The sequence below is a fragment of the Rhineura floridana genome, chromosome 3 (assembly GCF_030035675.1).
Source record: "Rhineura floridana isolate rRhiFlo1 chromosome 3, rRhiFlo1.hap2, whole genome shotgun sequence".
Lineage (NCBI taxonomy): Eukaryota > Metazoa > Chordata > Lepidosauria > Squamata > Rhineuridae > Rhineura > Rhineura floridana.
In genome coordinates this window covers 90,320,116-90,338,020 of record NC_084482.1, presented here as the reverse complement: position 1 = coordinate 90,338,020, position 17,905 = coordinate 90,320,116, and the positions used below count along the sequence as shown (strand labels likewise).

General features: G+C 42.6%; 1 protein-coding gene across 3 annotated transcripts in view; it reads right to left on the bottom strand.

The window, feature by feature from the left end:
• Positions 1-2,128: 2,128 nt before the first annotated feature.
• SH3PXD2B (SH3 and PX domains 2B) overlaps positions 2,129-17,905 on the bottom strand; it is a 148,913-nt gene continuing 133,136 nt past the window's right edge. For 2 of the 3 annotated variants that reach the window (XM_061616894.1, XM_061616895.1), the window contains 5 exons: positions 14,817-14,934; positions 12,899-13,125; positions 12,248-12,297; positions 9,947-10,072; positions 2,130-7,029 (listed from right to left, as the gene is read on the bottom strand). In XM_061616894.1, the coding sequence (XP_061472878.1) occupies positions 5,491-7,029; positions 9,947-10,072; positions 12,248-12,297; positions 12,899-13,125; positions 14,817-14,934 (2,060 nt within the window). In that variant the 3' untranslated portion in view covers positions 2,130-5,490. Of the gene's footprint in view, positions 7,030-9,946; positions 10,073-12,247; positions 12,298-12,898; positions 13,126-14,816; positions 14,935-17,905 lie in introns of all 3 variants that reach the window. The other variant, XM_061616896.1, reaches the window with a different exon arrangement.

The window sequence follows — 17,905 nt, the reverse complement described above, 5'->3', positions numbered from 1 at the left end:
ACTAAGTTGTTTAGGGCTTTATGCTGTTAACAGCAAAACCGTACCTGTTTAGCACACTGGCAGCCAATGCTGTTTCTTCAGCACTGGTGTAGAGTTGATGGATGCAATCTTGGTCACAAGCTGTGCTGCTGCACTCTGCAGTAGTTGCAGCTTCTGAACCAAACGTAAGCCCCATCTAAGAGCACATTACAATTTTTCCCTTGTGGGGTTACCAATGCATGAGCCACTATAGCCAAGCTATCTCTGTCCAGGAACAGCTATAGCTGGCGCATCAGCCAAAACTGGTTAAAAGCATTCTTAGCCACTGAGGCCACTTGAGTCTAGTGACAACAATGGATCAAGGAGTACTCCCAGACTGCATACCTGCTCCTTCAGAATGTGTAACTGATCGACTTCCGGGAAGGGTGACTTCGCTTGTGCCTGCTTTTGGGACGGGCTCCCGCCTCAAAAGAAGCTTATTCAGATATAAATCAGTCAGAACATTTTTTTTTTGACTGATGAAATTTCTCCCGGGCAGGGAGAAACGTAGAGATCAACCTCAAAAGCCTGTTTTTGTTGGGAGGACTGGATTTCATTAATTTATGAGATAAGGTCCAGCCAACAATGCCGGACGGACTTTCGAACAAGCTCTATCTGCTTAAGCGATATGTTTATCTTTTCTTTAAAGAGAGAACGGACTAACAGGCAAGCACCCTTCTTTCTATTATTTTTTTTACTTGGTTTAAATTGTTGCAGCAAAAGGAGATTTGTCAGATTGATCGGCTTTGGACAGCTTCTGGGTGAGCTATAACTCTTCTCTGTTATCCACGAAATTAACAGCTTATCTCTGTTTCTGTCGCAAAAAGCTGTCCTGGAAGTGCATTCTAAAGATATACACAGAAGAGGGATTTCTATTCCTGATTTCTATTCCAAGGAATATTATATTGTCTGGGACTATTCTCTTTTTGGTCTATTTTATTTTGACGAATCTGCTTCTTCACGACGCCACTAACTGTTTTGATGCTGGGAACTAAATTTGTTTTGCATTCTTGAACATAGAGAGATAAGGCAGGTTGCTCTGTTTATACTGTGATGTCATCAAGCCTGGAATATTAACCCAATTGTTGCTGAAATAAGAAGTGGTTTTTCTTTATTTTTGTTTTGCTTTGTTTTTGTGGTTTTAAAAATGGCAATCAAGAAAGTGGCTGAGAATCTGGAAGTAACTATGTTTCAGAAAATAATGGATGAGATTGAGATAACGAAACAAACCCTGCGACAGGGTAGTAAGGAGCTGAAAATTGAACTGAGCAAAATGACGCAGGAGTTTAAAGAAATAGGGGATCCTGTGAGAGAGGAGAATGAGATCAGAGATAAGAAAAGAAAAAATAAAGGGAAGATACAAGCCCTGGAGATTGGAACAAATGTGGAATTGGAAAAAGATCTGGAGTTTATGGATTTTAGAAATAAAATCTACTGTTTGGAATTTAACGTTATCTCTGAAGAAATTAATGAAGATATTAGAGATAAAGTTATCAATGGCTTGGATAATCTTCTGGACTGGAATGATGTGATGGAGCTTGATATAGAGAAAATCTATGGAATTAACTGCAGCCATGTGACAATGGAAAAACTCTTAAGAGATGAGCCAGTGCATTTTGTAAAAAAGAAGAACACAGATATGACTTTACAACAGTATTTCAGCAACTTATTCAGAATGGATGGCAAGAAAATATTTGGGATAGAGGAAATTCCCATCAGACTCTTATTATATGACTATGGCTACAACAGCAAGATTATTATGGAATACTGATAATGGAAGATTGGACACTGAAATTACTGGACTTAACAGGACTATTGAAGATGGAAGATGGAACTAATAGGGATAATGGAATAATGGCTATTGAAATTATTGGACCTAACAGATTCTGATGAGATGGATTAATCGAAATGTTTATTTGGACTATGGTTATGACAATAAGATTATTATAATTATTAATGAGATGGATTAATTGACATGTTTATTTGGAGAAAAATTGATAGATATATTTCTTAAAGAATTGAAACCTCTCTTTGACTTTTTGTGGAAAGAATAAAGTAATGTTTATGAGATTTGATGATTAATTAAGATAACTACTGGAGGAAAGTGATTTTATAATATGATTTAAGAGACAGGATTGTTATATATTGTAGACCTATAACTGATTTGATATGTGACAAATGGGAAGTCAACATTTTATTTTTTTTTGTTTAATCATTTTTGTTTTGTTTTGTTTTTTGTCTTTGAATGTTTTATGATTTTGTTTTCTATGTTTTATGAAAATTTGAATAAAAATTATTGTAAAAAAAAAAAGAATGTGTAACTGATCTATATTCTGAACAGTAGAACCACTCACCCACAGGGCCTCAGCCCTCCCAGGAATCAGCTTCAGGATTCAGCCCTCATCCAATCCACCACTGTGTCCAGACACTGGCTCTAGGCTAGCACAGCAGACGTGATTCAGATGTCACAGAGAAACACAGCTGGGTGTCATCAGCATACAGATGACACTTTGCTCCAAATAGTCTAATGATCTCATCCAATAGCTTAACACAGATGTTAAATAGCATAGAGGACAAGATGGTATCCTGTGGGTCCCCACAGCGTAATTGCCAGGGAGCCAACAGGTAGTCCACTACTACTCTCTGAAACAGACCCTGCACGTAGGAACGGAACCACTGAAAAACAACAGCCACAATTCCCATCTTGCAGATCTGCCCCAGAGGGAACCATGGTCGATTGTATCAAAAATAGCTGAGAGAGAGATCAAGGAAGAGTAACAGGGTCATATTCCCCCTATCCCTCTCTCAATGGGACCGAAGAGTATACTGTAAGTGAAAATAAACATTAAGTGAAGCAATTGTCTTCACTTGTACTGCAAGCAATCACCACTAGATGGCAGCGGCATCATGCCGATAAAGTGTACGTTATTGTGAAGCGTGTGAATGTTAAGAGGGGTATGGGGACGTATGGAGCATGTACGTTATAGCGAGGCGACGTTAAGTGAAGCGATGTTAAGCGGGGTATGCCTGTAATCTATCAGGGCAACCAAGGCTGATTCAGCTAAAGCCAAGTCAAAACCCGGACTAGAATGGGTTTAGATAATCTATCCTCCAAGAATGCTTGTAGCTGCTGATGGAAGTTGTAGCCCAACAACATGATGGGTTACCATGTTGGTTACTGCTAATCTAAGGGTTGGACAGAAGAAACACACTGTCCTTTTTATCTAACCTGTGGCCAAAACAACACATATTGAGGAAACATACCATCACGTGAATGTCAAGTACTGAACTTCAAAAGCAAAATTAGGAGCTGGACTCCTAAATCCTCTTTTAAAAAACGGATCAATCCCTATATAGGAAGATTTCAGGTAGAATGCACATTTAACTTAAGTCAGCCTTCCCCAATCTGGTGCTCTCCAGATGATGTTCAGTTTCAACTCTCATCGTATCAGCCCCGGCCAGGGATGATGGGAGCTGTAGCCCAGTAACATCTGGAGGATACAAGTCTGGCGGAAATTAGTGGGATTCAGTCCATGGAAGACCAAACTAGGCTGATTCATGCCAATAACGGACAAATTGTTAGCTCTGAGGAGGTCCTTTTGAAGCCAGAATATTTTTAGGACCTCTGTTGGTGAATTTTGATGTAAAGTGAATTTTCTACAGTTATGTCCTAGATCCACAGTGAATCCATCCAGGTTTGTATTTCTGAAAATACAACCACTGATCATCTGCATCAATGGTTAGTTTAAAAACATCTACGACTGAGGGCAGGAGTCAATGTTCTTTGGCATTTTCACACACCAGGCATGAATGCACATACACATGCATTAAATGAAGAAAAAGGGTGTGCTCACACACACATGTGCATTTCTTGTCCCTTTAAATATACACAAGTGATGATCAGTAAAGGATCAGGCAGCACCACTCCCCTTCATATATTTATAAAGGGACAAACGCCAAACACGCATTGGCATATTTCTTTATCTAACACCTCATGACTGTTGTTCCAATGCACATACTGTATATATTATATTAAGCACAATGTGCTCCTAAACCCAGCACTCCTCAGATAACAGCCAATTCCATGGCTTCACAGAAAATGGTCACGGCCCACAGCTAACAGACCAGGATAAAAACATGCCTTCTTATCCAGAGAAGTTAGAACAGTTCACACTCCTCCAAAAACTATTGTTGTAGGTCAATGCATGCCATGGCACTCCCCCCCCTCCTACAACCAACACACTGGTGAGAAACATGCTTTTTGAAAAGGTTCACACAAGCAAATTCATAAGGAATATGTAAAATGAGGCGAGGTACAGCAAAACCTTCTGCCTTTTTGAAACCTGGTTGCTACTTCCAGATTGGAAAGCCCTGCACTAGAAATTATTAGCACCAACTGGAGGGCTACCATCCCGGCAGTTATCATCTACTAGACCTGGGGAATCATGGCAGAAGAGCACAAGAGACCTACTTGTGTGCAGGCATGAATGCAGCTGTGCAATTTATCCCTGAAGAGGCAGCACTATGTTCTGCTACAAATCCTTAGAAGATCTTGCCAGAAGATCTTGGAGTTATTCAAATTCTTATGGCTGAACAGTATGAATAACCTAATACAACTTCTGCTCTATTTACTAAAGTGAGACTAGAATACTGGGCAAGAACTACACAAGCCTATACAGAGGTCTGCACAACAGAGAGCACATCCAACTCTATTAGCGCACATGTGCACATGACTTAAGACCAGGTGTCACACATGGGGACAACTCTTAACAGGAGAACTGTTCAAATAAGGGAGAAAAAGATACTTACATAAGGCTAGAAAAAATCTCTTAACAGCTACTTGGATAGGCCTTCCCACCTAGGTATATATCGTAATATTATTTTTCTGTTTGCCATGGAGCCTATTAGCCCTTGGATATAGTTAACGGCATAATACTAACACATGATAGTCAACAAGGAAACTCAGCCCAAACAGTGGCTTCCTACTTTCTCACTTCTCTTCTTTGACTAGTGGGACTGGCTTCACTCCTTTACCGAGCTAAAAACCGATAATCTCCCAGGATTTTACATTTCAATCTCTCTCTCTCTCTCGCCCCCTCCACTGTTTGTTCCAGAATCTGAAGAGAATTAAAACCACCCACACATCTTAATCAGCCGGTCTTGTGAAGGGCAGGTTGACTTAAACAGCACATAGGGTGGGGAATGGACCGGGAGTGGGGGGATACCATATAAAAAAAGTGTTCAGGGAGTGAGTTACCAAGAGACGAAACAGTAGCTTGAGCTGCAATTCATGAAGGCCTGTTTCTCTTCCTATTCTTTCTTGGAAAAGACACAAATTGGTATCTCAGATACTTTTTTTTTTTTTTTAAATAGAGCCAGCCTTACGAAAAACTATAAATAAGCTATTTAAATATTTTGGTACTAAAATGGGGAATGTTGAGTTGCTGCTTAAAATGAAGACAAAAGGAAGGGCTATGGCTTTTTCTGAAGATAATTGGAAGGAATCCAGCCTTCCCAACATGGCGCTCCAGCAAGGACCTTGCAAAACCACCAGCCACTGCTATTCTTCTCACGGACTTCAAATAAGGTCCCTTCTTTAAAGCTGCCTGTTTCTTCATCACCTTCAAAATCTGCCACTGCCACGTAGAGGGCTTCTTTGGAGATATCTGAATTCGTGATGGGGACAGATCCTCTCTCCCTCTCCACAGGCTTGGGGATTCCCTTTTGGCCTAAGCCACTTTTCACTTTGGCATCATCTTCACATGTTGCTGGCAAGAAACCTTTGGCTTTTGGTGGAACCAACATTGGCCTGCCAGGCACTGAGGCAGCTCTGAGTTCAGGCACTTCCCTTTGTGGGGCTTTGTTTTCTGGGGAGGGGGTGAATGAAGATACAGGTAATGGCATGGAAGTTTTCTTAGGAGGTGGCGGCCTCCTGGGTGGTACCACGGGCCGCTGAAGTGGTTCCCTGGGAACTGGAAAGCTGCTCTTAGGCTCACTCTCTCCCAGCTTTGAGGGGCCAAAAGGAACTCTGGGTAAGGCAGCGTCCTTAAAGACTTGGCTTTCTGGTCTGGATGGAGGCCTCATCTCCACATTTGGTCTTTCTTGAGATCTGACTGCAGGTTCTACGGGAAGCCTGTTGTTACTGAAGGCACTCTCGCTAGCTACAGAGTCCTGATTGGGCAGCTTCTCTTGTGCCTTTGCAGGCTTGAGTTTGCTCCTCAGGTTGCAAATATCTAGTTTATCATCTCCCTGGGGGGGATCTGTCCTAGGGGCTGCTGCTGGCTTGGGTCTGATCTGAGGCTTTGACTTCAAGAAGGGGTTTTGGGTCCCAGGCTCGGGCTTTTCCTCTGGGGCTTCAACTTTTGGCTTGGTTGGCTTAACTGTGGGCCGAAGGTTTGGCTTCTTTACCTCTTTGGGAGACACTTTGTGCCCACACTCTAATCCCATTTCATTTTTCAGCTGGAACAGCTTCCCCTTCTCTGTTTTGAGCTCTGGCTTTCTGTTATCCCTTGGAGGGACAACCTGCTTGGGGGGAATCACAGGCAATATCATGCCAGGAGGCTTTGGCGGTGGCCTCTGTTCCAACCGCTGCCTTTCCATCAACTCCTCTTCAGATTTAATGATGGACTCCTTCCTAGGAGGGAGACTAGGTTTCTCCTCTACATCCCGATCAGAAATCTCCTCATATCCCACAGACAGAGATGCATCGCTGCTCTCTGGTGGGGTGCCCTTGGCAGCCTCCTTCCCTTTCCATTTCACCCCACAGTCTATATCATTAGGTGGTGCTTCAGGCAGAGGCCTGGATGGTCCAAGTGCTTCTTCGTTACAGCTGCTCTCTGCTGTACTGTCACCAAGCCGGAGCTGGGCCATTTCATTTGGCAATGGAGCCAAGAAGTTAGGTCTAGATGCACTACTAGTTTTCTTGTATTTATCAATAAAAGTAGCTGGTGCCCAGCCTTCGTTCTCCTCTATCTGGATATACCACCAGCCACTCAGGTTTTTCTCAATCACCTGGAGAGGGAAAGAAAAAAACACCATGCCTTAGATCACTCATCACACCAGCTGCTGTGACTAATCACCACACGTTGGTGGGGATTCTTTTAGGGCAGAAGTGGCTAACCCTGGGCTTAGAAGTCTGATGCAGCTCCTTAGCCCATGCCCAATGAGATCAGCTGAGGGGTAGGATCTATGGGGTGTGTGTGCTTGCACAAACATGAGAGTGTGGTATGGCCACACCCATTTCTGGCACTTGGCTTCCAGAAGGTTTGCCAAGGGTGAATGTGGCCCTGGGTGAGCCACCTTTGCCTTACAATTAAGGACAGAGTTTTAAATGTGTGTATTACATATCAGACCACTGTAAATACAGCCTTCCATGCTAGTCCCACTCAAAGAAGACCCACTGAAGTTAATAGGCATGCCTAACTTAGATTTATTAATTTCAATGGGTCTGGTCTGAGTAGGACTAGCAATGAATACAACCCTTAGCTTCCAGAGTCATATTTTTAAACTATGATTAGGTCTCCTTTCAGTCTTGAATCTTTTAGCATTTCCCCTCACAGTCTACAGTTAAGGAACTCATAAAAGCTGCAGCTTTCTAATATTGATCTTTAAATTTCTTATATTGATCTTTAAACTGTTCTAATCTTCCTTCCTCTTCTTAACAGAGTCTTTCACTACTGAAATTCTCTAGATGTCTGAAGGTGTTCACACAGGACATTTTGTTGGTATACAAGATATTTTGTGTGTGCACATCTAAAAATGTCATATGTGAATACAACACACACATCTGTTATTTTTGTTGTTGTTATGTGCCTTCAAGTCAATTATGACTTATGGCAACCCTATGAATCAGTGACCTCCAAGAGCATCTGTCGTGAGCCACCCTGTTCAGGTCTGTGGCTTCCTTTATGGAATCAATCCATCTCTTGTTTGGCCTTCCTCTTTTCCTACTCCCTTCCGTTTTTCCAAGCATTATGGTCTTTTCTAGTGAATCATGACTTCTCATGATGTGTCCAAAGTATGATAACCTCAGTTTCATCATTTTAGCTTCCAGTGATGGTTCTGGTTTAATTTGTTCTGACACCCAATTATTTGTCTTTTTCGCAGTCCATGGTATGCGCAAAGCTCTCCTCCAACACCACATTTCAAATGAGTTGATTTTTCTCTTATCCTCTTTTTTCACTGTCCAGCTTTCACATCCATACATAGAGATCGGAAATATCATGGTCAGAATGATTCTGACTTTGGTGTTCAGTGATACATCTTTGTATTTGACACATCTGTTATACAGGTATATATTCAGGAGCCATGGATTGGCTGCAACTCCCTCTTGAGTGATAACTCAGCAACAAATCCAGGCTTGCAGGAACATGAGAAGCTTGCCTTATACCAGTCAGAGCATTGGTCCATCTAGCTCAGTACTGTCCACATGGACTGGCAGTGGCTCTCCAGGATTTCAGGCAGGAGTGTCTCCCAGCCCTACCTGAAGATGCCTGGGATTGAACCTGGGCCCTTCAGCGTGCAAGGCAGATGCTCTACCACTGCGCTATGGCTCATAATGTATGAAATGGCTGAGATCCTTATGATGCAATGCAAACTATAATTGTGTAATTCTAGTCAATTTGTGCTACTAAATGGGAATCGTTATCCTACGCTTGAATGTCCATGCATGTATACATATACAGAGCATCAAAAGCAGTTGACCACCTTCCAAGTCAGCTCTTTTCTCCATGCAGCCTGGACACACACAAGCAAATAATGCAGTTAGCCAAGGAAGCAGCACAGCTACTAGATGTCAGTAATGAGCCATATATGAAGTAGCATTGGCAGGTTCCCAAACTTCAAACTTTTCAAGGCCAATTAACATCCACCTTTCTTGATTTAAACATATGAATATAGTGTGTGTGTGTTTTATGCAGTGAATCGCTTCAAGATTCTTAACTGTTGAATATATAAATAACACACACACGCACACAAGATTCTAAATGTGGGGGAACCACGTGTGTCACCTTGAGCTCTTTGAAAGAAAAGTGGGATAGAAGTGTAGCAAACAAACCAACTAAAATAAGCAGTATAAGATATTTTAAAACAAACAAACATGGGGAAAATTTGGAAGTTCAGGTGAGCAGGTATAGCAGGAAATCACTGCCTGCATTACCAGAGGTTGCAGTTTGACCAGACATTCCATTCATGATGAAGAAACACCTGCCTTTTATGTAGCATACAGCAGTCTCCCAGTGATACAGGTTGAGGTAGGTGTGCGTGTGTGTGTGTTGAGAGATAGGAGGTGGAGGGAAGGTGAACTGTTCTGTGCCCCTTTTAAAAGGGAATACGAGAACACTAGTCAGATGAGAGCACTGCACACAAGAGAGGACATTCTTCCCTGTTCGCCTAGATTTGAACAGAAGTATGGCTTTCACCCCTGTCAAATATCAGCTGAGAAAAGCAGCTCCCTGTACCCAACCACCAGAAATACACCTTCTGCTCACTGGTTCCTGTACGAATGTTGGAACAATTTCCTTGTATAAAAAAAACCTGACTGGACAACTACTGCTAACACAAAGAATTCAACATATGGACTAATAAAACTGACCTTTGGAAAATGGTATTGCATCAATCCTTGCAGAATTGCTAAGATAACAAAAAAGTCATCTTAGCCTCTTTATTAGTGAAGGAGGAGACTATGAGAATGTATTATATCTTACACTTCACTATCCCATTTCCTTTCAATATTTATAGTGCCTCCACAGAAGGATTTGTTCCAAAATGTGTCATGGCTAGAATAAATCTTATTTCAAGCATCTAGAGTTTCTTTGCATTTATCTCCTTGTCTATGGTGCTTTCCCAGTTTTGTGGTCGGTTTTCTCTTTAACAGTGAACTGTGTGGAAGGTCCCAAGGGTGAAGAGCAGGGCAAGAATGGAGCCTCACCTCTACTTTCATTCCTGCTTGGAAACTGATGCCATCAGGGATAGTGGTCTGGAAGTCAGCAATGGTGTAATACTCCTCTTCCACTTCCGGGGGCACAGGAGGCTTAGGCAGGTTGAGGCCACGCGGCTGTAGCAGCAACACACAATACACATCAGCCTACTTCTGTTTAAAGATGACAAGGGACAATATACCAACCCGCCCTCCCAAAATGGCCCACAAGGAAGCAGTGTTTGGCAAGCAGGTTCAAGCACCTTCACTGATTTTATAGTTGCCGTTCACAGAGACAGCTAACAAACCCATCTTTCAGCGGAGCCCACACAGATGCTGGAGAGGTTTGCCAGGTTTAGGCCTAGAAATGAACTTCCTGAGCTGATGCTGCTTCCTGAGCTCAAAGGAGAGGCGAGCATTAGAAGCTCAGGAATTCTTCTGCAGCTCAGATTAAAACTCAGATCTGGAGGGAAATATTCACAGCTTAAGCCCTGCTTTGAATGGCTGCTCCTGGAAAAGCTACTGCTAAAGAAGCAAAAACACCCTCACCCCTTTTCAGGAAACCTTACTATAAGAGTGAGGTCCACTCAGCCTTCCATCCATCCGTGGTCGGTAAAATGAGTACCCGGCATATGCTGGGGGGTAAAGAAAGGCCAGGGATGGAACTGGCAATTCCACCCCATATATATCGTCTGCCTAGTAAATGCCGCAAGATGTCACCCTAAGAGTCGGAAACGACTCACACTACAAGTGCGGGGACACCTTTACCTTTACCTTTTATCCCCTGTGGAGGTGGGATTTCTACCCCCCCCAGTACTTTCCTAAGAAACTGGTCTTCTAAGCAGTCTTCCTATGCACAGCAACATGGGGGACTCTTGGGGTCAAGGGGACAGACTTTAACCCCCACCCCGTTTTCCCTGGGCTCAGTCATTCCTCTGTTGCTTTGCCTATGGAGCTGTTATGAAAATCTGCCCGTACAAAATCTGGAGGTGGGGGCAAATAAAAGTGGAGGACCTTGGAGTTAGACAGTCCTTCACACAGTTTATTTCAAAGCCTTGGAATGGCTCAGAAAATAATTTATATTGTTACAGATCTCGATATTAGAATCAACTTGTACTACAAGAAAGAACACCTATGTAGGCTTATTTTCAACTCTCTGTAGACTCTTTATCTGTAAATTTAATCACTTTCTAATATAACATAAAAAGAATGGCTCAGAAATGAGCCAAGTTGTTTTTGGTTTGATTTAAAAAGTAACCAGAGAAAGCCAGTGTGGTGTAGTGGTTAGAATGTTGGACTACGACCTGGGAGACCAGGGTTCGAATCCCCACACAGCCATGAAGCTCACTGGGTGACCTTGGGCCAGTCACTGCCTCTCAGCCTCAGAGGAAGGCAATGGTAAAACCACCTCTGAATACCGCTTACCATGAAAACCCTATTCATAGGGTCGCCCATAAGTCGTAACCGACTTGAAGGCAGTCCATTTCCATTTTTAAAAAGTAATGCTATTTCAGAAACAATCTAAAGTGAACATGGGCAGCTCATCCATCTCTATAAAGGGTTATTTCAACAGCTGACCCTACTAGCTGTGTGTGCTCCAGAGCCTTGGAGGAGGACAGCAAAGTTTCCTTGGCCAGTCTCTGATCTTGAAGGGAATGTTGTATGCATGCAGGCATATACGCATGAGGCTTTTATTATAAGCAAAGCTTTCCACAAGTTAATGCTCTCATTATGGATTTAGTATATGCATATGCAGTGCACACTGATACATTTGTTAGGTAAGTAGGCTTATTTCACAGCACCTGCTATGCTAACTGCCACACTTAAGTATATATTGTGGCTGACTGCAGCTATCTGCTGAATATAAATGCAATGGAAGAGACCTGTGTAGCTACTTAGAAACAGGATGGTATAAGCTGTGTATATACTCATTTGTCAGACTAGAGTCCTTCAGCTGACTTAGAGAAGAAATGAGAAGCATCAGCTATATATGGCACAGCCACTGCACATGTGGAACATTAGGGAAGTTTTGCATGCTATAATATTGTGCATGGGTTCAGATACCATGCCAGTTTGACAATGCCCTGATCCTTGCCAGATCAAGCAGCAAGTTACATATACCTGAGCGCTACACAACTGCCATGCTATATGCATATTTTGCACATGGGAAATATGTCAAAATACAAAATATAGCAAGACAAGAACTGTCCCTTTCTACCACCGCTAGTTTATTTTTGTTCTACATCTTTTGCTCTACATATTTAGAAATGCACCAAAACTCTCCAGGTGAAGGCAATTGGGGATAATACTTACTATTGTGAGATCTCGACGAGGAGGGGGTCTTTGCCTCATCTTTGGTGACTCTGTCAAGAAAATATTTTATTGTGATTCAAAGATATCAAAGTGTGTTTCAGCAGGTGATACTCAAGAACAGCTAACTAAACCTCACCACTCCAGTCTGAGGAGAGAAAGAATGAGAATGACTGAATGAGTGTATACACAAACACACAGAAATGTGGTTTTCCTTCACATAAAAACATATACTCAAATCCTGCGGAGTGAGCCTCCAAAATGAAACATCTGAACATCTGCCACCAAGGTTGAGAAATGTTTCATTCAGGTGGCAGCAGACGTTAGCATGAGAACACATGTGCAGGATGAACTATGCAGAAATCTTATTTGCGGAGGAGTGAAGACACATGTCTACTTCTCTATAACCAACCCTAAATTAGAGAGAGAAGGGCAGGGGAGGGAATGGAGCATGCAATACAAACGTACACAAAAGAGGACTCCATAACTTAACTGTCAATCTTGGTGAATTGACCTAAATTATCCCCATTCATCCAACTATAATTCTTAAGAAGCCATATTCTTAAGAAGCCATATTCTAGAGCCCTGTAGGCTTTCCTGCACCATACCTGGCTTACTTTACCTACAAAGCTTTGTTCACTGCTCCCAACTTACTTCGCCTAAGGTCCACATTTGGCAATGGGCGGCCATCAACCTTTCCATCTCTTTGGTTGTTTGGCCCATCCTTGTCTCGGCCCGATGAGTTCTGCTGCCGGGAGATTCCATCCAAATCCAGTGCGTACGATTGGGCAGATGCGGCAGATCCCAGTTTTGGAGCAAGCATGTCCCCACTCCCCTTTTTCAGGTACGATGCTGGGGCCCAGCCCTCCTGACCCTGATACCTGCATCAATATGAACTTCTTGTCAGTAAAATCACTTGGACTCTTATCCTGTCCAGTTTTCCAGGCACAGCCAGCCTGATCCACAGCAATACTTGAAAAAGCACAATCAGTGTCTATATTAAAATTCTGAGATGGCAGACTGAACAAGAGTTTTTTCTATTTCATTCTGATACACTCTGAAGTTCTTGGATATCTTGCAAGATTTCATATCTTTACAAATATAAATGTTTGCTAATTATTGATTAACTTGATTATCTCCTATATTTCCACAAAGGTGCCCAAGAAGGCTGTGCCTCATTTCAGGAAAAAGGCTATCTAAGGACAGTATGCTGTGTTGTAATAACCAGTCTCCAGATCAGGGATTATGATGTACAGAGACAGCAAGACTAACATGCAACATGGAACTCTCCGACACATTTACGGGTCCATCACAGGCACAAAAGATGATCCTTTGATCATTTGTTACATGTGCATTACCTGCCTTGTATAAATATATTACTACTCCAACACAGCGAGCCCAAAATCCTTTCTGCTTGTTCTGAAATAGCATAACAAAGTCCAAATGTCTAGTAGAATTGCCTAAGTGCCACATCACATATTATGAAAATTAGCCATCACATATTTGTAGACATCTTCTGTGTCCCTCTAATGTGGGGATGGGGAACCTGTGACCCTCCAGATGTTGCTGGGCTACAACTTCCATAATCTTTGACTGGCTGGGTGGATGGGGGTTGGAGATTAACAACATCTGGAGGACCAAAGGTTTCCCTAACCCGTTATTTTGTCTAGAGGCAAATTCCTTGTTCTCAACATGTATATTGTGGTTGGACACCTTTTCTAGCCTGAGGGCCACATTCCTTTCTGGGTATCCTTCTGGGGGCCGTATGTCAGTGGTGGGCAGAACAACAAATGTGGATTTTACCTTTCTACAGGCGGCTAGATAATACACTCACACACCCCTCTGCATCCAGGCAAACCAGCAGTATCAGAGTTCAAAGATGCATTCGACCAAGGCAAAAACCCTTCAGGGAGACTCAAAGCTGGACTGGTGAGGGATGCGGCCAGACAGGGAGGGCTGCATTTAGCTCCTGAGCCTGAGGTTCCCCATCCCTGATATATACACTTTGTGTCTGGGTGTGCGCGCACCTGTATGTGGACGTGCATATTTGTGTACACAGAGAGAGAGGTAGGTGTGTGTGTGTGTGTGTGTGTTCGTGTGTGTGTTCGTGTTCGTTCCAAGGCTAGGTTACACCTCTCTATAGCACATTAACACAACGGGGAGGGCATGTCTCACATATGACAGAAAACAACCCAGGAACACATGGTATAAAGAAGTGTATGCACTTTTCTGTAACATACAAAGCAACCTGAGCCTTGGCCTTTTCCGTTTAAAAAAATGCCATCCACTCCTCTTCCTCAACAGCCTGTGATATTTAATTTTTATCTCCCAGAAACAGGATGAAATACTACAGAGTGCATTACATAAAGATACTGTTGGAGCCTTGTTTGCCTTAACCTTCCCCTTCCTCCTGTTTCTTCCTGGATGGAAGCTGCCCTCTTCTAAGGATGCTTTGCAAGGGGGGGGGGAAGGCATAAGTGTTTTGGTGCCTATGACTGCAGTCAAAAAATGTAGCTTGCTCCTTATACTCTGGATACCTGCCTCCCATTGATGAGCCCTGACTGAAAGGTACCTGATTTTCCACCATCCTTCCAGGTTTTTCTGGATCACCTCCACTACAGCCCCTTTGTCCAGGTTCATTTCATCTTGGTCCCGAGCAGTATAGGGGTAGATTACCATATATTTCTCCTCTGTTCCGAACATATTGAAAAAGAAAGAAAGAAAAAGGTAAGCAATAATTGAGGAGGAGCCAAAACCTGTTAAAAGACAGCCCTATTTTGAAAACTCTTCAAGCTTTATTTAAGTTCAGCACTCTAAACTGGATTACATGGCACAGGAAGATCTGCACTCAGGTACATCGTACCCCAGGGTCAACCAGTTCAGGATTCTATCTGTCTGACACAAACTACTAAAAGTCTAGCACAACTTTCTTAAGTCAGATTTGCATAACTTGTGGCACCCTCCCTCAAGACTGATGCGTCCTATCAACTCCTGCCTGAAGCTTGACAACCTTTCTGTTTTTCCAGTCCGTAACAGGAAGAAATAATACGTAGTTAATGGAAGCCAAGTAGATAATAATACACAGCCAGTGGACTGTGTTTGACTTGTGGGGCATAGAGGACATGTTCTTTAGGCCTGTTCTTACATGGTCTGCTTTTTGATTAGCCCCAAGTGTCAGGGACCAAACACCTTAAGCATCAGTTCAGATGTTATTTCAGCAGCTTTATCTGAGCACCTAACTGTTCATGTGAGAGTTCAGCTCACATAAGTAGCATAACAATGGAGACTCATGGATCCGTTCTCCTTTTTGATTAAAGAAACCCATGCTCTTCTGTAGGTCTCCACCTCTATGTTATATCACTTATGGAAGCATATCACTCAAATAAGCAGTTATTTCACAAGAAACACAGCTCCTGAAATAACTGCACAAGTTCTGAGACTGCTTTCCCATTCCCTTCCTCTGTATCTTCTTGCCTGGGGGTCAGACCATCACAGCCAAGCTTTCATATACAATTAATGTGTTTACTTAACCTCTGCCCTCACCACCATGCCAACCATTCCCTATCTCATAGGTACATCATAGGTAGCCAAAGTGGTGTCTTCTGGATGTTGTTGGGCGACAACTCCCATCAACCCTGACCATTGGCCATGCTGGCTGGGCCTGATGGGAACTGGAGGCCAACATCATCTGAAGGACCACAGATTAGCTGCCACTGTATTATATCCTTCCGAACACCAGATTACCCTGAGGGTAACTTATCATGGATTACACATTATGCCAACTCCAGATACACAAGGCTTTTAAGCTATTTCCAGCCATAATACAGAGGAAAATGAAGCATCAGCTAGCTATGGCTAGGTGGAAAAAATAGTATCAGTAAAAACGTAAGTGTAACAGCTATGCCTTACAGAAACAAAAGCAAGAAAGTCAAACACATACATACCACCTGCACTCTCAACACAAAACAAGTTATGTTTTGTTGTCTATTTTTCCCCATACAGAGCCACCAAACTGATGCCAGCTAGGACCCTTCAGCAAGAGTGTTATCAGCATTCAGTATTCATCCGTAACCCATATTATTGTCCCATTTCTAGAAACGCTTAGTGTGTTGCAATGCCACTTCAGGGTTAAGTGCCTTGGTGGATGTACATGTCCACTTAAAATGTAAGCCTGCAGGCCAGAACATCGGTTCAAGTGACTGAGCAGACCACCAACATGCTCCCCACTGTACTTCTGAAATTCTGGCAATGACAATTGTTTTAACTTCAGGTTACTAACAACATCAAAGCACCACCAACAATGAACATTTGACCACATCAAAACAGATACTATGCTATCAGGATGCAATAGGAATTAAGAGGAATACAGTTAAAGAACGAAAACACCCAAGAGGTACCCCATTACATCCAGCAGTTCTGTGCTGACCTTTCTTCCCTTCTGGATGTGATGTTAAGTAAGTTAGAAACACAGTGCAAAAAGACAGCACCTGAATCAGACACACATTGTCGACTAAGTAGAAATGGCATTAAATGCATAATTGCATTTAACACGCTAGCGTGTTTTTTTTAATTGCATAAGCCTGAGAGCTGGGAGTGGGTGGGCTGATAATTACTGGGCTCACAGCAGGTATAGAGGGGGAATTTAGAACTTGCACCTCTGTTGCAATCTTGACGAAAATCCCATCATGGAAACTGGTATTTCTTTTGGAAGAGAAATTCCCCAAAAGCAAATACTAGCTTCTGAGATAGGATCCTCCTTAAGACCATAGCAGGAAAAACAAAGAGATAAATATGCCTCCATGATAATTACCATGATCCCAGTAATTATCAGCCCACCCAATGCAATCTGCATTTTTTTAAACTTGCAAGTTAAATGCAAAGATATATTCAACATCAAGTCTAGTTTGGCCCCAAGCAAAGAGCAGAACTTCTAAATCATGAGGCATTTACACAGTAAGTATCAGAAGCAACACAGAGGGGGCGAGGGAGAGAGAGAGGTCACAAATATGGGAGGTTTAACATTTATGAGCATCAGTGCACACAAAGAAATACAGCGGGTGGATCCCAGTGAGTAAGTTATATACTGCATGCAACAAGTCATGCAAACACCACAGTGGACAGCACATGCAGAAACAGGAGTTAGACAAATGTCCAAAGCACAAAAGGAGGCCAATAGAAGAAATCTCCACAGCTTCCACCTTGACCCCATCCACTGATGTTTAAGTCCCCAACAGTCCGACGTCGGCCCACGTGTCTGGGAAGAGACCAGTATCTCGATGGGACTGGGAGGAGCATGTGGGGAAGCAGGAGAGGGATAAAACAGGATGTAAGGAGGCAGCTCTTCATACCTTAGAAGTATCAGCCTTGTTTATTAGAGTGAATAATTCCACAGCAAGATAACATGCCTCCCCGTCCATGTCAAAGACTTTAATGCTTTGCTTAATGAGTTATACTAAAAATGACAAGTATCCACACCTCCAATTTCTAACGCAGTAAGAAATAAACCACAACACACTCAAAATGTTCTTCATAAAAGTGTGGGAATTTCTGACATTGTCTTCATTACTTTAGACCTATTTTGTTAACGTCTGTCTATATTTCTCCTTTCACCACAGCACAAGAGGCTACCATAGGAAGGGCCTAGCAAATGTCATAGGAGCA